Source organism: Acinonyx jubatus, chromosome E4, assembly GCF_027475565.1.
Source record: "Acinonyx jubatus isolate Ajub_Pintada_27869175 chromosome E4, VMU_Ajub_asm_v1.0, whole genome shotgun sequence".
Taxonomy (NCBI): domain Eukaryota; kingdom Metazoa; phylum Chordata; class Mammalia; order Carnivora; family Felidae; genus Acinonyx; species Acinonyx jubatus.
The window spans coordinates 11,896,953-11,920,929 of record NC_069395.1 but is presented as its reverse complement, the minus strand read 5'-3'; the positions used below and the strand labels follow the sequence as shown (position 1 = coordinate 11,920,929).

Sequence of the window (23,977 nt, the reverse complement as noted above, 5' to 3'; positions counted from 1 at the left end):
ATTTTCCTCTTGACTCGTCTACATCTCTAGACAATAACCAAATCCTGTCGATTGTTCCTTTAAATGATTTTTGTACTGGTCATTTTTCTCTTCTTGAGGCCATTAGAGAGTCCCATCCCAACACTGCACGTCTATTACAGAGAACTTCAAAAAATCAGTTAACTAGCCTCCTTGATTCCAGACTCTCCCAACTCCAATTCCTCCTGAGGAGAGAGATTCCTTCAGTATCCCTTTGATATATCACTTCCTTCTCATAAATCCTTGTAGCTTTGCTCATCTCCTGAATCATTATGATTTTTACTTGGTTTTCAAATTTATTAAAAAAAACTGGCCACTCTGCCTATTCGACAGTTTCTCAATATTTTCTATCATAGGTTTCTTTGTTGTCTCATGCACTGTCCTACATTTGAATCTCCCTTCATTTTTCTCCTGATTACCTAAAATACTTTCCCTTCTTTTACCATTAACTAATTAGATTCTATAACCATTCTTCACAGCTTAATTCAAATCTCACCTCCTCAATGAAAGTTTCTTTTATTGTCCTCGTTCTAATTGAGCTCCCCTTTCTCCAAACTTGTACAGAATGTATTCTGGCCACATAAAATGGCAAATCACTAGGTACTGCTTTGCACTGATGCTTAATTCGCTCAAAGGCATTAATACGAATTAATCTAGTCTCTCTTACTAGATTAAGTTTCTTCTACAGCTCCAGTCACCAGGCCACCTCTCATACAATTTAAGTCTACACAGGTACACAATACACACATCTGTTCACGTGAAACCTTTTGGAAGCAGGATAGTAAAAAGGAGGAAGGCATATTTACATAGTTTTGACTATGTACATTGTGAGTCAAACAAGAGCGTATTAGTTTACATGGCTCTACAATTAATTTTTGACTGAGGCAAATTCTCACACCACCTGGGAAGCAGTGAAAACTGTACATTTGGAGAGTCTTAAATATGAAATACTATTTTCTATCAAAATCTTCAGTTCAGTGAATGTATTTCCCACTATAAATAAAAACTTCACCCCCTGAGAAATAGGTAGTACAATATAGTAGTATTAATAATAGGTCAGAACTTTTTTCTTTTGTTGTGTACAATTTTGACAGCTAAATCCAAATAAGAAAGATATATACCATATGTCTACCTTAAGTCACTATTAAATTCTGAAAATAAGAAACCCTTTTAAGGTTCTCTGACTACAGTCTTTTATTGTATTACATAATAAAGCATAGGATATTTCATTAAATAAGCAAAAGCAAGAATGGGATTCTTTACTCAGTTATAAACAGGTTATATTTCCAGAATATGCCAGCACAGCTAACTGTGCCACAAGATACCTTTAAGTTTCCCAAAAAAGACAAAAAAAATACTTCAAAGTAAAGGCACTGTTACTTTGAACACAGTCTTCTACACTACCTGTTCGGTCACGCCAGGATGCCGTGGGATTTCATAGGTCCTGCACTTAAGCTGGAGCACAGAGTCCTCATTCAAAAGCTGTGCGAGCAGGAGCACACCGTTCTAGAAGGAAGCAAAGAGGAGGGCTCTGCTCGTTTCCTTACGAATGGACCTGAACATGTATGGCCAGGCAGAGACTGTCGTTTCCCCACCAGTTTTCCACGGATATCAGGCACTCTCTTTCAGAAGAACACAGCTTCTCTTCTCGATAGGTTCTACCAGAACTTTCCACCATGACTTCCCCTGTCCCTGCTTCCACACCCACCCCCCACAGGAAGTAGCAACTACACATTCCCAAGCAGCAGGCAGTGAGTCACAAATGAGTATAATGGGGACACCTAACCAGATATTCCCGTCGAGCGGTGCTTTCTAACTGCTGAACACTCAGCTCACCTCCGTGTAGAAGCGTACGTAACCTGAAGTAAAGCCCACCACGATGCAGGTCCAGTCAGGACGCCCGGTGGAACTCCTGTCACAGACAAAATTTGTAATTTTTGTTATAATTTTGCTCATAAAGCAAAGCAGAGAAAACAAACAATTTCTTTATCCTTACCTCTTTTGGCTTGCTAGTGGGATACACAGAGCACTGGTTACACATTCTCTAAAAACAAAAACAAAATCGTATGTTTATCTAATGAATTTAGCAAGTACTTTTATTTCCCTCTACTTCAATGTTAAAGGGCAACCAGTGGAAGCTGTGCCCTGTGAACCAGCTTTCTTCATTGCAGAAGTAAAAATACAGTAAAATTCCACATAAGGAATCATAAAAATCATTCACGTAAAAGGTAAGGTCACATTCACTTGAGGTTAATGAAAACACTATTCTTCACTCTGTGCCGTCATGAAAAGCACAGAGAAAGCAAAACTTTACTGCGCGCACGGATTATGCACAGAACTGAGGAACAGCAGGTCATTGTGGGCGGTCACTTCCTACCGGCCCCCTCTCCTCCGCGTCAGCTACGCACGGGGCACAGCACGGGAGGCACGTGGGTCACATCACAGGCAAACCCCACTTCAGCGGCTATGTTATTCTAGGGATTAACTGCATTTCACCTGGTTGGCTTCTTCCTTGATATTTTGCAGAAACTGCCCCTGATAATCCATTTCGAAGAACATGCTAGGTTGAGTGTCCCTAAAAGATTCTTTTTTAATGTGACATGTGGACTTGAAAAATCTTTCAGGAGCTCAGAGACTAAGCCCCCAAATTAAAATAACCCCTTCTTGGGGCGCGTGGATGGCTCAGTCAGTTAAGCGTCCGACTTCGGCTCAGGTCATGACCTCACAGTTCGTGAGTTCAAGCCCTGCATCAGGCTCTGCACTGACAGCTCGGAGCCTGGAGCCTGCTTCAGATTCTGTGTCTCCCTCTCTCTCTGCCCCTCCCCAGCTTGCGCTTTCCCTCTCTATCAAAAATAAATAAACATTTAAGAAATGAAATGAAATGAAATGAAATGAAATGAAATGAAATGAAATACTCCTCCTGACTGATTTTATTTTTTTTTTCTCCTGACTGATTTTAGTGTCAACCCTCAGGCCCATCACCAGCTTATTCAAGAAGCTGTGAACACTCTTGCCCCATACATCGTATTATGCAACCACTGAACAAAATCTTTTTGTTTGTTGTCTTTAAAGTAACTGAACCACTGTGTTTGCTTTGCACTGCTGACAGAATGTCTTCAAATTCTTAGACTACACGGCTTGAGGTGAATACTTGCCTTTCTGAAGTATTTATGAGTTTTAAGAATTAATGTAGCACTGTCCCCTTTAAGTACAAGGCCAATGCTACCAAAGCAGAGAAAACAATGACTGCCCTGGACTTTTTGGCTGAATAAAATCAGTAATGAACACAGGAAACAACAAAATGTAGAAAGTATGGGATTCTCTCCGAGCTTCTCTTTAAATCCTCTGCAAACTAGTTTTTTTAAAAAAGTAATCACGTGAGTAAAATTTAAATTTGCTGACCAAATCACGCTCCACAACCTCTAAGTTGGGATGAATATACATTCACTAAATACTCCAGTGATGAAACTTCTTGCTCTACAAGTCAAATAATTTCATACATACATTTAACAAGTTGAGAAACAAAACGTTAGCTGGTACCTACCCTTCTTCGACATTTAAAGAACCACTCCAGCCAGCAGCAAATTGCATTTCTTCCTTTCCTTTATCACTGTATTTCCATTTTGCTGAAAAAAATTATCATATAAAATAACTTTATAGCATACTAAAACAGTAATTTATAAATTTCACAGTTTCCCTTTAGAATAAGTACAGAATGTAATTGTTCTATATTAGTGGGTTTGGGTCTCTATAGGTAAATATTTAAAAAATTTTATAAGATTTTTATAAAACTCAACCTAGTCTCCTGGCCCGTAGTTTCTCCCCTCCTCCAATTAAATCCATCTGATGTCGCAGTTCTTGCAGAAGAAAATTACTATTGTTATATACCACCCCATCTGTTGTATTTATGCAATGACTTTTATCTTCAGATGACAAAGAAGGCTTTTCTATTAGATTTATGCTACAGGGGCGCCTGGGTGGCTCAATCGGTTAAGCATCCAACTCTTGATTTCGACCCGGGTCTCACGAACCGTGAGACGGAGCCCTCTGAACTGACATCACAGAGCCTGCCTAGGATTCTCTCTCTCCTTCTCTCTCCGTCCCTCCCCCACTCTCTCTCACTCTCAAAAGAAAGAAATATTAAAAAAAGAAAAAGGCTTATGCTACAGAAGGATAAATCTACTTTGAAGACCATTCCACAGCCATTTAATAATGTATGATCTGATTTTGATCAGTGAGGTTTTCCATATTTTATGTCAACCTTCATTTTAGTCTTCAGCAAAAATTATGAACTGAAAATTTATGTCCACAGTGAGAAACTAGAGTCCTATGAGTTTTCAAAATGTAGTTGAAAATCACCTCCATTCACATTATGACTAAGAAGGGGCCAGCGGCCTCTTTAGCTCTGCCCGCCCCTTGCAAGAACCGGGCAATGCCCAGTTCTGCCTCTGAAGAGCCACATAACCACAGCTAAAGTATCTGCAGCCAAGAAAGAAAAGCAGAGGAGACAAACAGAATCGAAAGAAGGAAAGAAAATGAGAGGTACAAAAACACTGAAAATAAGTGTTATACAAAACATGAAAGTACACTGTAGAACGCCACCATATAATGCATACAATGTAAGTAACATTTTTTCTTTTTAGCTAACCCATTTCCGTCCTATTCTATGCATTAAAATAAAAGGCACTAAAAATAATAAGAGTACTTACGCACTAGAAAAACAGCTTTTTGCTCTCGAGCTATAACCATAAGATCATTGGTCGGAGATAAGGATAAAACACAGTCTTGCAGCCAGGAAGTTTTTTGTGCTTTGCAAGTATTTCCTTCTTCTTCCTGTGGGTAAAACTTCAATTACAGTGTATGTAAAAATATTGAGAGTACTGCATCTCAGCTTATCTGCCTTGAGGATCAAGGGGGAAGAAAAAGGGATAAAGAAATCTTCGTATTTCTTTTTAAAAGTCTCAATAATATTCCTTATCAAAACACGTCAAAGATGACCAATAAATAAAATATCCACTACAAACAAATCTCAGTTTTGAATATTAATGCAGACAGTTTTAACATAAGCACATATAAACTAGTAAGACATTAAAAGAATGTCATACAGAGATCATTCCAAGAATGACTCACTGTTAGAAGCTTTAGTGAATAATCCAATTCCAGAGAGACAGCTAAGGTATCTGCAGCTACACGGCAAGGAAAAAATTCTCTGCTGTTTATGTTGTAGGGTCTGTAAATGTACTGGATAAATTTGATACTTTTTTCTTCATTTGAATTGAAAGATGTTTTCATTTTTTTATTGACAAATTACGCAAAAAATAATTGAAAAGAGGAAAATCCCCATGGTTAAGAATTCGAAGGATCTAAAATGGTCTTCTGTCTAAGATGGTCTCTCTCACACTCTAGAACTCTAGCTGCCTATTTACTCTAGAGACAACCAGTGCAGGGAGGGTGTATTTCCAGGTACGCTTTATGCACATACAAGCAAATACATTACTCTCCTTTACCTTCTCTTACACAGATAGTAGCACACTACACACACAGTCCTCTATACTTTACTTTTTTCCTCTCAACATATGCCTGAGACTTCATTCCCCACGAAGTTTTTCTTAAGGTTGCATAATACTCCACTGTAGAGATACACCATGATTTGTTTCACCAGTCCCCTATTAATGGGCATCTGTGATGTCTACACTCTTCTGCTGCTACAAATGATGATACAGCGAATAACTTCATACACTTGCCAGTTTGTGTGGGAGCATATTAGCAGGATAAATTCCTAGAAGTGAAATTGCCAGGTCAAAGGTAATATGTATTAGTAAATTTGCTATCTAAATTGTGTTCCACAGAGGTAGTATTAATTTAGAATCTGACCAGCAAGTTTTGAAAGCGCTTGCTTCCCCACAGGCTTTTCAAAAGATGCTTTAACTCTGGATCTCTGTCAATGCAACAGACGACAAACGCTACCTCAGTATACTGCCTTCTTATTAATGAGAACAGTCATTTTCTCATATGCTTAAAAGTCTTCTCTATGAATGGTCTGTTCCTTTCCTTTACACATTTCCTGATGGGTTGCTACTCCTTTTCTCATTTATTTGTATATATTGTTTACATACAAAGAAAACTGGCCTTTTTTTTTTAAATTTTTTTTTTAACCTTTATTTATTTTTGAGACAGAGAGAGACAGAGCATGAACGGGGGAGGGGCAGAGAGAGAGGGAGACACAGAATCGGAAACAGGCTCCAGGCTCTGAGCCGTCAGCCCAGAGCCCGACGCGGGGCTCGAACTCACGGACCGCGAGATCGTGACCTGAGCGGAAGTCGGACGCTTAACCGACTGAGCCACCCAGGCGCCCCAAAACTGGCCTTTTGAGCATAAGAGTTGCAACAGTTTTTCCCAGTCAATATGGTAGTTTAATGTGTTCTATGTAGACATTTTTTAATGTTATGCAGCTAAATTTTCGATCTATTCTTTTTGGTTTCTAAGCTTTCAAAGCTTTACTCAGACCCACCCAGTGGCTCTTAGACTGAACTAAACAGCAGGACATGGGGAGAGAGGGGATGACATGTAGGCTGTTCGTTCTTTCTTCTTAATCTACACATTTATACTTTTTTTAAACTTAGCAAATAGGAATCATGTAGATTTCTGGAAAAATTCCTTGTTTTATTAAAGTTCTATTTTTCTACAGAATTCTGCTACCCGGTTTGGTGTTCTTAATGTGTACTTTCCTATACGCAAATTAGGGAGAAAATTTATCCCCTAAAGATGAAAGTAACATAGCAAAGGCTAGTTGTAGTTCGCCTCTCTCTGGGCCCACAATTGCTGCTGTAGAACACAGTCTCTGCTTAGGCAGCGCACACCCAGGACTCCTCAGAGCGGCTCAGCTGTAGCTGAAGACAACTCTGCCCTGGGGTTCCCTCCCCAACAACTGAGATTCCAACTGTACCAACTTCGAGGTGCAGGACTTTTCAAGTGATGAGCATCTCACCTTCAGCCAGGCCGCTAGAAGCAGGGTGAGTCACACAGGGATGTTTGGGTACTGTGATAAGAAGTCAGGGGTGCCTAAAACTCTGACTTTAAAATTTCCATCTTAGTGCAATAAAAAAGAATCAAAACATCATTCCAGAGATGTGATACAGTCCTAATCTTAGCAAATTCTATACAAACAGGTTTCTTCCTTTTATTACACTCCCAAAATGAGGTTCAAACAACAGATCCTGAAAATCTTCTAAAAGTTACTTCTCACTAAGGCACATTAGGGGCGCCTAGGTGGCTCAGTCGGTTAAGTGTTCAACTCTTGACTTCAGCTCAGGTTATGATCTCACAGTTCAGGAGACTGAGCCCCACGTTGGGCTCTGTGCTAACAGCTCAGAGCCCGCTTCAGATTCTCTCTCTCTCTTTCTGCCCCTCCCTGGGGTGTGTGCATATGCGTGCACTCTCTCTCTCCCAAAATAAATAAACAAACATTTTTTTTAAAAAAGCACATTATTTCTTTTTCATGTTTATTTGTTTTGAGAGAGAGAGAGAGAGAGAGAGAATGAGAATAAGTAGGGGAGGGGCAGAAAGAGGGGGAGAGAGAGAATCCTAAGTAGGGTCCATGCTGTCAGAGGCCAACATGGGACTCTCTCTCACAAACCAGGAGATCATGACCTGAGCCGAAATCAAGAGTCAGCTGCTTAACTGACTGAGCCACCCAGGAGCCCCAAAAGCACATCATTTCTATGTTTCTGTCCTAGGTTTTCAAAATAATGCCACTAACAAGGATTAGACCTACGTGTTTATATTTGCTGAAAAGACAGAGTAAAAGAAATTCAAAGATGGAAGGATTTAAAAGCTAACTGATTCAAAACCTCATTTTATAATAAAGAAAACAGAGTCTCAGGGAGGAACAGAAACCATGTCGGAGCCCAAACTAGAACCCATGCCTCCTGACATTTAATTCAGGTGGTCTTCCCATTTCATCACCCTGCCCGGTCATCCTGGGGTACAGCTGTTAACGGCCCTCCGAGAAGATGGGTCTTCCCCTGGGATCTGACTCTACTCTCCTAGTCGACGAAAGCCTTTTCTCAAACGATTACTACTACTTATCACTTTATCCCAGGCCAACCTTCCCATGGTTTTTGAACCGATTTGGAACCGCAGGGCACTACTTGAACATGTGAGCCAGTATACCCTAGAGATATCTCTCTAGGCCTTCCTTCAAAACTACTTCCCCTCTCATTTCTGTCTTTCTGTGCCCAGTGCCAGGTCCTATCCCTCCATCCTGTTCTTTTACCTTCTCTCAAACTTACTGCTACCTATTTATTCTCTGCTATTCTCTGCTACCTATTTATTCTGTGATGGTACTTGTCCCACACTAGACTCCAAGCCTTCTAATTGGCCAAGCCTGTGCCTAATAGGACTCCTCAAGTCCACATGTCACACAGCCCACTGACACACAGACAAGTGGATAACAGCATTCCCATGCCTCCTTTCTTATATTCATAAAGATAATGGAATAACCCAGAAATCACTCTTACACATGAAACTCTACATCAACAAACAGCCGATTCAAAGCTAGCATCCTTAAGTAATAGTATCTTCAGTAATGTTTTCCCTTAAATAGCTCAAGATTCTGGCTGATACCATACCCGTGGAAAGCACAAGTTAGAAAGATGTAAAAAGGGACAAAGTACTACCCTCTTAGTTGAGCCTGGAGCTCAGCTCTGTCCGCCACCATCCCAGCAAATGGACAAGCGATCCCAGAAGCAAGAATGAATTCTGCCCTGCAAGAACTAACCAAGATGAAAGTTTGGGAAACATACCACTTACTTGGAAACAAATTCAGAGAAACTACTCCACTGGCTACCTGCCTAACCCTGCTTCGCCATCTCATAAATGTGCCTATCTAGTAATATGAAGCCAGAAAAAGAAACTTCACGTGAATTAGCAGTCTAGTTTCCGGCATTTCAAACATTTTCAGGTTTTACTCCAAGAGGGAGAAAACCAAGCTCTGTCACTGTTCACTGCATTTTCTTTTCTAGGTCCTCTTTACCTCTCCAACTTTCCTTATGACACAGATCTGCCCTGTTTGTCAGGGCAGAGGGGGGCATGTACAAGCAGGAGTTCTACATTCTAAAAACAGGTTAGAAAATACTATCGTATGATTATATTACATAACATTATCATCATTAGGGTTTGATATGCCCTAAAATTCTAGATCTCAAGTCTTGCTGCTTGGGCATGATACTAGCTTGCCATGAAATGCACGGCAGTGAGCTCTTAGTACAAGCTCAGTGGCTTCTGGATGTGCAGTCACACGGGGCGGGGGGAACATGGGGGAGCATCTCGACCTACAAAACCACAAGCTCCTGGTCATGTGTAATCCCAAAGACACAAAGACATTCTTTGTCCCTAAGACACAGTATTCGAGGTTAGCAGACTGAAGACTAAAAGCCTCTAAGGACAGTAACCAAAAATAAATCATATCCTTAAAATTACCAACAGAGGTAAAGATGCATTGTTTCTTCATAACTAAGTGTTTCTCTATAAGCCTAATTAGCTATTTATTTTGCCAAACAGTGTAGACTGTGCCAGAATATTAGGAAGTAAATCTAAAAACTGAAAGCCACCAGGGGGGCGGGAGAAGAAACCTCATGTAAATCAAATTTCTTTCAATAAACCCTCAACCTCAAAAAGAAAAAACAAATCTCCAGGTAAATCAGGATGGTGCATCAACAATGAACATGCTATCTACAAAGGCAAATACAGAACTGAAGGATGGAAAAGTACGTGTCCTAAATTGTTCTACAATGTCTGCTACGTTGTACCCAAGCAATGTGGCGTGTCGAAATCAGGTCACAGTACCGTGACATCTCTTCCCACAGTAAAGAAATCTTTCCACACCATCATGAGTAGAGGACAGCAGGCCTATCAAGAAGTGTTTGGCACTGATGTGACTTTAGGTTCAGTCACTTAACTCCCAGGAAGAGAGCAGCCATGGTCCTGGTGATTTGGAAGATGTTCACTGCAACATTTGCCACTCACTCACTATGTGCCAGAATCTGGGTTAAATGCTTTACACGTAAATCTTAATTCTCACAGTAACTCTATGAAGGTATGTTAGTACCCCAGTTCTGAGACGGAGAAACAGATACTTATCAAGATAACCCCCCTTCCCGGGTCACACAGTTGGGGCAGAGACAGGAACCTAGGCTTCGGAGTTCCCCTGTGCCGCTCCCACACGACACTGCCGACGGAAGCTGGTCCCCTCTAAGCACACCTGCAACAGCACCTTTGATTCCTGCCTGCTCTGCTGCTCTCCTCGCTGTTGACACTGGGAGTGACCAGGCAGAATGACTGACGCTGTGTCCAGAACTAAAGGGATGAAGAGAAGCTCTACCCCACTTGCTGGCTAAGAGGCGAGTGCCCCTCAGTGATGGAAGAAGTAAAGAAGGAGGGACATGGATCAAGTGAGGTCGAACCTAATCCAATTCAGCCACTTGGTTGACTACGGTGACCTTTTTTGCAAAGGCTTGTCACGTATTTAATAATCTTGTTCAACTAGCCTCTTTTTAAAGAGAGCCAAGAAATAGCCCCGTCCCATTCAATGTAATTAAACATTGAATGAATGGACATATTGAGAGTCTTTATCAAATTAAAAAGGTCATGAACGCTGCAATAAATGCTAAGAAGTATGAAATTAAGCTTTGCCTTGAAAGTACTCAAACCTTACTGGGTGGTTTAACAGCTCACTCCGGGCTTCTCAGCCTCAGCAACTCTGACACTTCGGGCTGGAACTTCTTTACTGGAGGGGCCGTTCTGCGCACTGCAGATACTAAACAGCACCACTAGCCTCTACCCACCAAATACCCACAGCATTTCCCAGTTGGGACAACTAAACCCTGCCGAATGTCCCCTGCAGAGCAAAATGTTATGAACCACTGATTTAGCTGAATAAGAAACACACTGTAAAGTTGTTTTTTTCTTTTAATTACCATGGGATCAACACCCTCCCTCACCCATGTGCCATAATCTCTCCCGGCCGGCTGACGGGATTACACAATTGTATAAAGAAAGAGAAGGAGCCATAGAGACTATGTGACTCAAAATCCTCATTGTCCAGAAAAGGAAACCAAGGCTTGGAAAGAATAAATGGATTGTCACTAACCACACGAATGCCACAGGTAATAAATTTAAAGGAATACACATTCATACACTCCTTGGACACTTTACCTGGCAGGTCTGGTTCCCTACCTCTAAAATCGGGGACTGGACGAACAGTCCAGATAAGGGGGAAGAACGAGGCAACGGTCTGTGGGTCAGAACCCCTGAGGATGTCCAGATCCTTGATGTCTCGCACCTTTCTCCCTGCCTTGATCTATCCCACACAACACACTACAGAAGGGCTGCCCACTTCCACGTGCCAGCGCTGTATTGACAGAAAGACAAGAGCAAAGAGAATTCTCGGGCTTCACGTTCTTCCCTCCTCTGGGGAAGACAGAGGGACAAGTACACGGTAGTCAGACAAGGGGGCATGGGAGGGTCACCAGACCAGACTGGGGCTGGCAGGGTGGAGTGTCAACAACAACACAAAAACCCTCCTAATGCAAATAACTCCTAAGCTAAATCCTGCAGAGAGAGTAGAAGGTAGCCAGGTTGGGGGCAGCAGGAGAGAGGAAGAGAAGGTGGACGTTCCTAGACTATTTCCGCACCCTCGTTCTCTAGAAAACCATGAATTCAATATATTTGAAGGCCTACAGGCAACAGAGCCAGCAAGGGGCTGCTGTCACGGACAAGTCCAACAGTGTGAGGTAAGAGGGTCCACTGCAGCAGGAGGCGGCAGGTGATGAAGAACTTCCGTCTACTGTGCTGAGGTACTTACACTTGATCTTGAGGACACGGGCAGTCACTGAAGGAGTTTCTGAGCAGTGAAACGAGCTGGTCAGATCTGCACTCTTTCTCAAGTGTGCACATATTTTAAACTTTAAAAAAAAAACTTCAAGATGTAAGGCAGATACAAAGGTGATTAGCATTTGCTTGTGATAGGAAGAAAAACAAAAAAAAACGAAGAACAAACAAAAACTAAATGTCCCTCAACAGGAGTATGGTTAAATAAATCTCAGTACGTCTACACAATGAGATATTCAGCATTCCTTTAAAAGAACTAGATGATTTATATCTGCAGATATGAAAAAACCTCCAAATTACATTAACCAGAAAAACAAAGAGGTAGAACATGAAACCCACAAGGACTTTCCGGCAAGAGAGAAATAAACAAGGGGCGCCTGGGTGGCTCAGTTGGTTGAGCGATTGACTTGATTTCAGCTCAAGTCATGATTTCATGGTTTGTGAGTTCCAGTCCCCCATCAGGCTCTGCACTGACAGTATGGAACCTGCTTGGGATTCTCTTCTCTGCCCCCCGTCCATGTGTACTCTCTCTCAAAATAAATAAAAGAACTTTTTCAAAAAAGAGACAGGGGTAAATACATGAATTTTCCCCTTACTCTCCCCAGTGCCCTCAACCCTACTAAAAACAGCAGCTACAGAGTGTGCTTAAAGGTAAAGACCAGGAAGGGCAAAAAGAATGGCAGGAGAAAAGCCACTAGAAAGCAGAAGGGCAGGTGCCAACAGACTTCACAGTCCCTAGAACTGACCACAGGCTTAGGAACCGGTACCAGGTCCCTCGGGAAAGGAGGGCAAAGATGCGGCTCAAATCTGGAGGCCTCGCTGAACGCGTGTTTGAGCAACAGTCATGTTTCCTGACCCCTCCCGCTCACTGCCCAGGCAGATGGCTGTCCCACCCTCCCCAGCTGAGGACCACGGGCCCATCACTAAGCCGACATGTACAAGCTACCCTACAGGAACGCCTGAGGAGTACAGATTTGAAATGAAATTCACCAACGATAATAAGCAAGAGCAGGAAAAAGTGGTGGCTGCTGTGACGGGGAAACTAAAGGCAGCTCTCCTTCAAACATTTAGGCTTAAAGAAGGCCACCGAGACAGAGCCTGGACTACTTGTTGACCTGTGGCCAAAGACTGAGGAACAACTTTATGTTCACCTTTCATTACTGGCAAACAATCTTTTAGCTGCACTTTCCACACTAACAGACCAACTCACCAGGATCTATTAAAAACAAATCAATGGCCATATAGGTCAAAAGTTCTGAAGCCCCCAAAGAGGCCAAGGGATTTTAGAAACAGGCAGGAGGAATAGCAGAAGGAAGGACTGAGTTACACTGAAAGCCATGAGCTAGACCCAGGTTTTTGAACTTTAGGACAACTAACATTTTGGGCTAGAAAATTCTTTTAGAATGCTGTCCTGTGTACTGTAAGGTGTTTAGCAGCGTCCCTGTCCTCTACCCCCTTAGATGCACCTTCCCCCAAGTTGTGACAACCTAAAATTTCTCTCGACAGTGCCAAATATCTCCCAAGGGGACAAAATCACCTCCAATTGAGAATCACTAGGCTAGACCCAGCATGTAGTAACGTTAACAGAAGGTCATTGGCAAAATGAGTGTTTCTAAGAGTCAAACACCAAAATCTCAATGAGAGCCCACCTTAGTAAGGAGAACCTCTGTAGCCATTTCCCCTTTTGTAAAAGAACCTAAAACATAACCTTGGTATAACGTGGGTGCTCTCCTCTGCCTGTGGCCAATCTGGTGCTTAGGTCTCTTATGCGGTGGGTGACTCCAGAGTCTAATGACACTAAAATAAGGCAAAATATTTTCCAGTATTATCCCAGATTATTAATGTTCTAAGAATCTCTAATCAGGTCATGCTATATCCAATTTCTCAGCCTATAAACAAACATTTCTCTGGGGCCCTCTCTCTGGCCAGCATGCATTCATTTCTTGTTAATCTGCTAAATCAAATTGTAAACTGTACTACACCACTTTCTGTAAAACAGACAAAACACATTCCAAAGTGTCTTCTGAATGGAAATTTTCCACGCGTCCTACCTTAACTGAAGGCCTCAACCCAGAAGCTTCTGTGCTTCCTGAAACCATTGCCCTGCAAATCCTGGATTCTCTATTTCCTACCGTTTGGACTTAATACACCAATGAAGGAAAGCTTATTAAATCTGCCTTAAAATTAAACCTTCTCCAGCTTCTTCCTTAACTGCCTCCATTTCTATTACTGCATGAGGCTGAGCAAAATACCCACCCCCCCGCCCCGATCACTTCTTTCCCAAAGCAAACAAATTATAATCTAAACTAAAAGCCCTTGTAACCACACTGTAGAAAACACAGCAAAGCTATTTACTATCAGAGGATCATTCACCGGTAGGTGTTACAGTGTAACTATCTTCTTTTACTTTGGGCAAGTAGGAATCCCTTAAGCTTATTTTTTGCACTTATACACAAAGAGTTATTTGGGGCATTTTTATAGACTCAATTGTGTCCTCTCAAAATTCCCACGTTGAAGCCCTAATCCCTGATGGGACTGTTATCTGGAGATGGGGCCTTTAAGGGGGTAACTAAGGTTAAATGAGGTCAGAGCCTTAATCTGACAGACTGGTTATCCTTGTAAGAGGAAGGGACACCATGACTCATTGCTCTCTCTTTGCACACAGAGGAAAGGCCACGTAAGGACACAGTGAGAAGGTGGCTGTGTGCAAGCCAGGAAAAGGGGTCTCACCAGAAGCCAACTCTGACAGCACCTTGAACTTGAACTTCTAGCTTTCAGAACTGTGAGAAAATAGGGGCGCCTGGGTGGCTCAGTCGGTTAAGCGTCCGACTTCGGCTCAGGTCATGATCTCACGGTCCGTGAGTTCGAGCCCCGCGTCGGGCTCTGTGCTGACAGCTCGGAGCCTGGAGCCTGTTTCAGATTCTGTGTCTCCCTCTCTCTCTGACCCTCCCCCATTCATGCTCTGTCTCTCTCTGTCTCAAAAATAAATAAACATTAAAAAAAAAAATTAAAAAAAAAAAACTGTGAGAAAATAGATTTCTGTTAAGACCCCAAGTCTGTGGTATTCTGTTACAGCAGCCAAGCTGACTCACGTAGGCATGAAATACCTACAGAAGAAAGAGATTTGTCCTCTAATGGAAGCTATCCTTAAAGTTCCTAAGCCCACCCATGTCACAAATGTATCCTTTCCTGAACATGGTGGCTACTGCTGATAAAGGGTATTAGAACATGCTTTCTTCACTGAGCCCTTATTATAGCGGACATCTCAGAATCACAGAAAGCTGAAGAGGCTTCTCCCATCCTTAAAAGAGCTTTGTCCACACTGGTGCCAAATCTTTCTGATTACAGAAACCCTTCCCTCTCTTCTGCCAAAAATAAGAACCTACTCTCAAAGAGCTGACAGACTTATGGAGATAAAAGCACCCCGAAGTTTTTCGTTTTCTGCTGGATACGCTAACAGCCAGCTGGCCTCCAGGCCGGCATGCGGTGCTCGTGGTGGCTGTTGCTGTGCTTTACTCTTAGCTACCACACCTGTGGTTCATCTGCACACCACTGCAGCCCCCCTAAAGACCAAAACACAACACCTCTCCAGTGTCACACTATTCTCCTCTGCTGTTCATAATGACCGCAACCCAGTGGTGGAGAACGCTACCATTGTTTTCACAGTTACAGCACCTTGACGCAGCCATAAATTGATCGCAAGACTTGTCTCTTGTTCCAATACTGGTCTCAACTTCAATGTGGACAAGACCTACAAGTGAGACTCTCAGGAAAGGCAGGTTTTGAGTTTGTTGTCTGTTCCACTTTATTTTATTTTATTTTATTTTATTTTATTTTATTTTATTTTATTTTATTTTATTTTATTTCATTTTATTTTATTTTAGAAAGAGAGAGAGAGAGAGAGAGAGAGGGAGGGAGACGGGCAGAGAGAGAGGGAGGGAGGGAGGGAGAGACAGAAAGAGAGAGAGAATTAATCCCAAGCAGGCTCTATGTTATCATCACAGAGCCTGCTGCAGGGCTGGATCCCACAAACCGTGAGATCATGACCTGAGCTGAAATCAAGAGTCAGTCACTTAATCGAGGGCCACCCAGGTGCCCCTTGCTGTCTATTCCTAACAAGGGACAGTAGAAAGTTCCTTCTCCATTCTGACAACGTGGCTACCTCTCTTACCTTGACTACGGCATGCAATTCATACATCTGCAGAAATTTATTCTGATTCTTGTTATGCCTCTAAAGCTGGCTATGCCTTTGGAATTTGCATGATCCTAGACAGTAGCAGAAATAACACAAGTCTCTTACCTCAGTTAACATTTCCAACAGCCCTGGTATCAAACATTTTGCTCAGCAAAACCTCACCTCCTAGTGATGTTATGCATGGACAGTGATGATGCTGCAGTGTAAGGCAGCAATCACATCCTTTCACCTGGCCATCCTGCCATTTTTATTCTCACTACCGAACAGTCTCCCTTCACAAAGATGCTGTCTTACTTTAAGGACAGGATCCAAATTCAAAGAAGCTCTGTTAAATACAGCAGGATCATTTTAACACCCAGGTAACATCTCAATATCACTATCCTGGCCCACTTTTGTTGTCATTCAAATACCTTCTCCTTTGCCATGTATATAAGATCCTGACAAGGCACAAGGGTTCAAAGGGGGATCATGAGAACAGTTAGGAATGACTTGTACACCCAAAATTGTCGTCAACTGTCTCACTGGCCGTGCATGCCAGATCCACTGTGTAAGAAAATCAGTTAGGACAAAGAGAACAAGCTACCATCATCCACAAGGGCCTTTTGTAAACAACCAATTTTATCCAAATGAAGAAATGTGCCACACGTAAGTTAATGTGTTTTGGACTGAGTAGAAACATATTTCAGCTTTTTACTGAAACAGTTAAAAGAAGTTTTACTCCTAAATTTAGGATAGCCTTACCAATAAACAGAAGTTGGCACGCCTTAACAGACGCAAAGAAAGTATAAGAATATACACCCTCTAACCAGGCGATCATTGTTCACATCACCCAGAATCAGCTGGAACAGTGGCACATCAATATAAAATATTATAATATAAGCCGGCCCATGAAAAGTCATGAGTATGAGAGACACAACTTTAATCAAAAGACCCACTACAACTTACTCCACAGAGCAGCAAAGGTGAGCTTTCTAAATCAGAAATAGTGTGGTTTCTGATCACATTTAGAATAAACTCCAGGGCCGCTGGGTGGCTCAGTTAAGCGTCCAACTTCAGCGCAGGTCATGATCTCACAGTTCAGGAGTTTGAGCCCTGCATTGGACTCTCTGCAGTCAGCCAAGAGCCGGCTTCGGATCCTCTGGCTCCCTCTCTCTCTGCCCCTCCCCCACTCACACTTTCTCTCTCTCTCTCAAAAATAAACATTAAAATAAACTCCACAGGGCATCTGGATGGCTCAGTCAGTTAAGCATCCGACTTTGCCTCAAGTCATGACCTTGCTGTTTATAAGTTTGAGCCCTGCGTCAGGCTCTGGGCTGACAGCTCGTAGTCTGAAGCCTGCTTCAGATTCTGTCTCCTCTCTGCTCCTCTCCTGCACTCTCTCTCTCTCTCTCTCTGTCTCTGTCTCTCAAAATAGATAAACATTAAAAAAAAATTTTTAATAAAAAATAAAAATAATAAACTCCAAATTCATAAAGCCTTACATCAGGACTATTGCTTCTCTGACCCCAAATTGCAGCTTCAATCATTTTCTACTCTGGTACATTTCAATGCCACGAGGAAGTACACACTTAGAGAAGGCACACTGTTACGTGAGCCAAAAAGCAGGGATATGACACACTATCAGTAAACTAACCCCCTTAATATTATCAGATTAATATTACATCTAATATTTAATATTTATTAATATTAATATTAATACTTAATATTACAGAAAATGTAACAGACACACAACTCTCCAACTATGTCATTCACTAGGAAAAATCCATTCCAGAAAGAACCAACTATGCTCCAGTAGACACAGTAAGATGTAGGCCTCTAGGTCTGTAAATAAATACCGTAACTCAGCACCAGCACCATTTTAGATGTTTAACAATAACTGTCCCAATGGAACCTCCCCGGAGATCACAAATGCGTGTGTCCACTTTAACGCACAGTGTCTGTGAGGTTTATTCCAGAAAACCTCAAACTTACTCAGGAGCTTGTCGTATTACTCACAACAGTCACTTAGCTATAGGTTTCTAGAAAACAAATACTGAATGTAGCCAACACCACATGCAAAGTAGCTACCAGTCACACCGCCTCTTTCTGAGAGGTTCTCCAAGCACACCCATCTCCTCCTGAGAGGTTTACTCACCCGGTCATGTGGAGCCTCCAACCCTCTTTACACACCCCCCTCGCCTTTCTTTCCACCCCCATAGTAGCTAATGAGACCTCTGGTGGATGCCCCATCAGAGGGCAGCATTAAGAGGCAGGCTGACATCCCACGGAGTAGCCGGGTATAAATACTATGCCCCACCATCTGCAAATGTCCTGTACTGGGTAGTGATGAAGAGACTCCATCAAATCCTCATATGAGCTCTGGGTGTGAAACAAAGAGGAGAAAAGAATCCAAGACAACCACAAATGAAAGACACAAATAACAGCCAGGAAACAGTGTAGATCGTGAGTAAGCGGAAGCCAGTCAGTCTTGGTAAAAACAGAGACAGAGTACAGCTGAGTCCCCATGATGACACCGCACTAGAGGGGCAAGGAACAAGGTGTCTCTTTGCTGAAGTGATGGTGAAACAAGTTCCTCGAGCTGCATTACATCTTATTCAACACATTCCAATTCTCCGTAAGGCCTTCTGAACTGGTTTCCTGTTCTTAATCTCCCCACGGAGCTTTTCCACCAATTGGCATGACGTAGCAGGCTCCGCTTCCTACAACACAATGCTCTTCCATTTCTCCCTCAAACCTATTCTAGTTTTCCCCACCATCCATCCAGCTGCTCAAGCCAAACACCTGCTCAAGCCAAAAACCAAAAGTAAGTTTTCTTTTTAGAAAGAAACTTATAGTGGATATTTTCCAACACTGCCAAAAATGAAGAGACTGGTACCTATCACCCGGCTTTAGGGAGTACCGACACCTTGCCAAGGATGTTTCATCTACTCTACATTACATCCCAGGATCACAGAAGTAAATCCTCGATTTTTTTTTCCCTTTCATCCCTCACAACCAACTGAGAGCAAAATCTTATTATCTCTAAACTTATCCTGAATCCATCACTATCTCATTTTCACTAATATCACCTTAGTGGAAGCCACCATCATTTCCCAGCTACACTACCACAACAGCTTCCTAACTGCTCTCCCTGCTTCTACTTTCACTCCCTATTTCAACTTATCCCAAAAAGCAGCGAAGATGAATTTTAAAAGTGAGAAATCAGCTATGTGTGGTTTCCTATCACATTTACAATAACTCCAAATTCACAAAGCCTTACATGAAGCCCGCCAATTTCTCTGACCCCATCTCATAGCCTCCAGTCCTGCCAAGCCACACTGGCCTTCTTTATGTCCTCCAAACTCCAAGCCCAGTCCTGCCACAGGGCCTCTGCATGAGCTGTTGCCCTGGCCTGCAATGTTCTTTGCCAGATCTTCACGTCGCTGACTCCCTGTTGTCTTTCAGACCGCAGCTTAAATGTGGCATCCTCTAAAAAGCCTTCCTAGGCCACCCAAGCTATAGTAGTCACTTGATCACTTGCCATCACATCACCATTTGAATCCCCCACATAACTCTGATTACCACCATTTGATACTTTTATCTATCTTTTTGAAAAAAAATTTTCTCTCCCCATTAGAGTATAAGCTGCTAGAACAGGGACGATAAGAAGATCTACCCAATATATATGTTCATTCTTCTTTCTTCATAAAAAATTGTAATTTTGTTCAGTCATGGGCCTCAGGAGACGTTGACCCTTTATCTTCCAACTCGAGGGAATCGTATGACTGACTGAGGAAAAATCTATCCCCTGCCAGCGACTAGTTCAAAAATGAGTGTCTGGCCTTATTCTGGCCAAGAAGATACAGGCAAGGCTCGCTAGAGGTTTCTGAAAACGTTGTTCCCTGCTCCTGTAAGAGTCTGTTTTCTCCCTCTGGTCATGAATGAAGAAACATGGTGCCACACTCCATCTAGAGAAAAACAATCTTTAGGATGAAGTCAGTACTGTATATGCAGAGGAGACAGAAGGAAAAAACTTAAGTCCTTGATGACATAGTTGAATCTCCTGATCAAACACCTATGAGTCCATACTACCTCTGACTTCCTTCTATATGAGCTAATGAATCTCCTTGTTATTTAAGCCAGTTTAGGTTAGATTTTCTATTACTGATAGACGAAAATACATCCAGGGACTTCCTCTACTTACTCATTGCTATACTTCCAGCATCTAGAAAAATGCCTAGATTATGACGGGCACTTAACAAATATGTGTTGAATAAGTAGAGGAGTCTAAAATAATAACTAATCAAGGAGAAAGAATCCTAAAACAGTTATTCTCCATTCAGCCTGCTTAGCTGGCTGACTTAAAGTCATTAAATCCTTAAGAAAGGTATCTACTTGGGGCGCCTGGGTGGCTCAGTCAGTTAAGCATCTGACTCTTGACCTCGGCTCAGGTCATGATCTTACAGTTCGTGAGATCAAGCCCCCCATCGGGCTCCATGCTGACAGCAGCACGAAGCCTGCTTGGGATTCTCTCTCTGTCCCTCCCCTGCTAACACGTGCACATGCTCCCTCTCTCAGTATAAATAAATATACCTTAAAAATAAAAATATTTGCTTAAGTACTATTAAGTAAGCATAAAGATGTCCTTGACAAAGGTTTTCAAATGTCGACCTAACACTGGAATGTGTCACCATCATTACAAAAGGAAAATGCCACTTTCAAAAAGCATGCATACATTTATAAAGACTTACAGGTTCTTGGGGTTCTGTTTCTTCCCATGCTCCCCAACCATCATCTTCCCAGCTTGTTGATTTACCTATTATTAAAAAAGATGAAAAGTGCTTACATGAAACAAAGAGCTTAACAATATTTTTAAAAACATTTCTCTAAACATAATAGAACACCTGATATATATATATATATATATATATATATATATATATAAATACATATTATATGAATATAATGTTGGCATTAAGGAAGAAAAAGGTAAACTATACAATGGCATAATTTTGCTGTACATAATAATTAGGAAACATTCGGGCTGAATTTCCAAATCTATGTAGAACTGTGCAAGTTATCTGGATGTTAAGATACTGGATATCAAGTTTCCACATTTAAACCAAACCACAAAGGTGAATTTTAAAAATCTTTAAAATTACAAATATTTGTTGCTCAGACATGAGACAAATTAAATGCACACAGTGACAAAAAACACACCTAACATTTCACACGGATACCTTAATGTAACTTTTTTTTAATAAAACAAAGTATCAATGAAAAAAACTGAATTTTGAAACAAGAGGTCTATAATTTCTGATATTTTCTGACACTCTGTGATTTCCTTCACATGAGAACATTTGCTCAGATTAAAATAGGATGTTCAAGAAACACTGCAACAAGGAATTAAAATCTCAAAAAGGTATGGAGAGTATCTTTGAATTTATCTCTTATGATATATCATAAGAGATATATCTCTTATGATATATATGATATATCAGAAGAAATAAAACTATTACTTTTGAGCAACTATTCGGAGACAAACATTTTATATAGGTTACCTCAAACTAAATTAAAAAACAGATAAAGTTCAAAGAAAACGTGAAAAGAGCAGGCAGTTGCATAACTATAAACTTAGGCCCCAGAATCAGATTGCCTAGGTTCACATCCTGGATCTAGGACTTACCAGCAAGTTAGCCCATATTTGCAAACTTTACTTGTCTCTGTAAAAGCATGGAAATCAGAAGTGCTTACTATCTCGTCAGATTGCTATAAGGATTTAAATCAAATAGCATACTAAAATCCTTTGTGCCTGACACATAGTAAGTTCTCAATGCTAATCATCAAGATTTAGTTATTAAAATACTACAAAATATAAACAAAATATTGTATTTAAACCAGTCAAGCTTCATATTTCTAGCAAAGAATCATTTTAAAAGATGGGACTAAACCAGATACCTAGGATGCTTATAGTGGGAAGGACGCATATATAACATTCAATTATATATAAGGTTTTAAAAGTTGCTAAACTCAATTACATATAGATGATAAGAAAGTAACAGTCTGGTACCTGGAATCATGGCTCAATTAGCTTTGTGATAATATTCTCATCTTTGGCACTGAAATACCACGTAACTACTTCCTAATTGCCAAGCACATTCCTAGCCATATTATAAGTCCTAAAGCAGCACTATCATTTGATTAACACTGCATAGCTTGTAGAAGATCTCCATATACACGTCAAATAAACAACTTAACAAATGCTCTGTTAAATACCACGTGCATGTGCCATGCCCTGTACTGGGAACAGAGAAAAATTCAAACATATTCCTTGTCCTTAGAGGATTTGTGACCCAATGCAGACAAACACATAACTATAGTACATGGTGAGTGCCGTAACAACTACTTAATATAAAAAAGAGGAGATAGTGAGAGAGATGTCACAAAATGCAGGGAGGAGTCACCGTAGGTCTTTCAAGAGCAGCCAGGAACTTTTCAAATTTACTTGAAAAAAAAAAAGATTAACATGAGCAAAGGCAAAAAGAGGCAACTCACATATAGGGGTTATCACATAACAACTAACATATTCAGATTTCTATGTGTCTAAGTGCTTTATAGACATTAATTCACTTACACATGCCAAGGATTCTTTATCGTCCCTTTACTACAATGAGAAAACCAGATCACTTAGTTTATATAGCTTGACCAAGATCACAGAGCAGTAAGTGGTGGAGTGGGGTTTGAAACCAGGGCTCCTGGAGTTCTAAAGCCCACGCTAACACATATTCTGCTATACTTACTCTCTACTCTCCTATGGCTTATGAAGGAGCATAAAAACTAGGAAACATGGGGCTTACAGTTAAGGCCAAAAAGCAAGATGACATATTATTTTACATTTTTTTAAATGTTTTATTTATTTTTGAGAGACAGAAACAGAGCATGAGCAGGGGAGGGGCAGGGAGAGAGGGACACAGAATCCAAAGCAGGCTCCAGGCTCCAAGCTGTCAGCACAGAGCCCGATACGGGGCCCAAACTCCTAAACTGTGAGATCATGACCTGAGCCGAAGTCTGAGGCTTAACCGACTGAGCCACCTGACATATTATTTTAAAACAGAAACATTCCTGGGGCGCCTGGGTGGCTCAGTCGGTTGAGTGTCCAACTTCGGCTCAGGTCATGATCTCGCAATCTGTGGGTTCGAGCCCGCAGCTCAGAACCTGGAGCCTGCTTCGGATTCTGTGTCTCCCTCTCTCTCTCTGCCCCTCCCCCACTCATGCTCTGTCTCTCTCTGTCTCAGAAATAAATAAACATTAAAAAAAATTGAATGCATAAAAAAGAAACATTCCGAAGGGGTGCCTGGGTGGCTCAGTCGGTTGAGCGTCCAACTTCGGCTCAGGTCACGATCTCACGGCTCACGAGTTCGAGCCCCGCATCGGGCTCTGTGCTGATGGCTCAGAGCCTGGAGCCTGTTTCCGATTCTGTGTCTCCCTCTCTGCCCCAACCCACTCGCATTCTGTCTCTGTCTCTCTCAAAAATAAATAAACATTAAAAAAAAAACTTAAAATAGAAACATTCCCTTGATATCAAGATTTGGACATTTTTTTTCTAAATTGGAAAATTACAGTTTGTTCTTTGGCAATCTAATTCAGTTAGGCAATTTCTTTACTCTCCTAATTTTTCCATTAGACCAAAAACAATTGCCTTATTGTGGGCTGATGGCAACTAGGCCATCCCATCTACAGAGTTTTAGAAAATGCACTATTTTTCTTGTTCAAGAAAGGAAAGTACCTTGAAAAGCTTATCCCTCTAAAATCCATAATTCAATTTTAATACTGCTATAAAATGAATATATCGAAATACCACAATCTCAGAAAGACCATGTATAATTGCAAGCACAT

At 41.4% G+C, this 23,977-nt stretch overlaps 1 protein-coding gene across 5 annotated transcripts in view; it reads right to left on the bottom strand.

The window, feature by feature from the left end:
- The window catches only part of RAB3GAP2 (RAB3 GTPase activating non-catalytic protein subunit 2), a 102,923-nt gene that overhangs the window by 61,481 nt on the left and 17,465 nt on the right, over positions 1 to 23,977 (bottom strand). For 3 of the 5 annotated variants that reach the window (XR_003425743.2, XM_027074994.2, XM_027074997.2), the window contains exons 2-7: positions 20,833 to 20,897; positions 4,728 to 4,863; positions 3,563 to 3,644; positions 2,015 to 2,062; positions 1,855 to 1,930; positions 1,423 to 1,524 (exon numbers count right to left, since the gene is read on the bottom strand). Coding sequence is in view for 4 of the 5 variants with exons in the window: in XM_027074994.2 (XP_026930795.2) it covers positions 1,423 to 1,524; positions 1,855 to 1,930; positions 2,015 to 2,062; positions 3,563 to 3,644; positions 4,728 to 4,863; positions 20,833 to 20,897 (509 nt within the window). In the remaining variant the exon portion in view is untranslated. The remainder of the gene's footprint in view (positions 1 to 1,422; positions 1,525 to 1,854; positions 1,931 to 2,014; positions 2,063 to 3,562; positions 3,645 to 4,727; positions 4,864 to 20,832; positions 20,898 to 23,977) is intronic. The other 2 variants (XM_027074996.2, XM_027074998.2) reach the window with 1 other exon arrangement.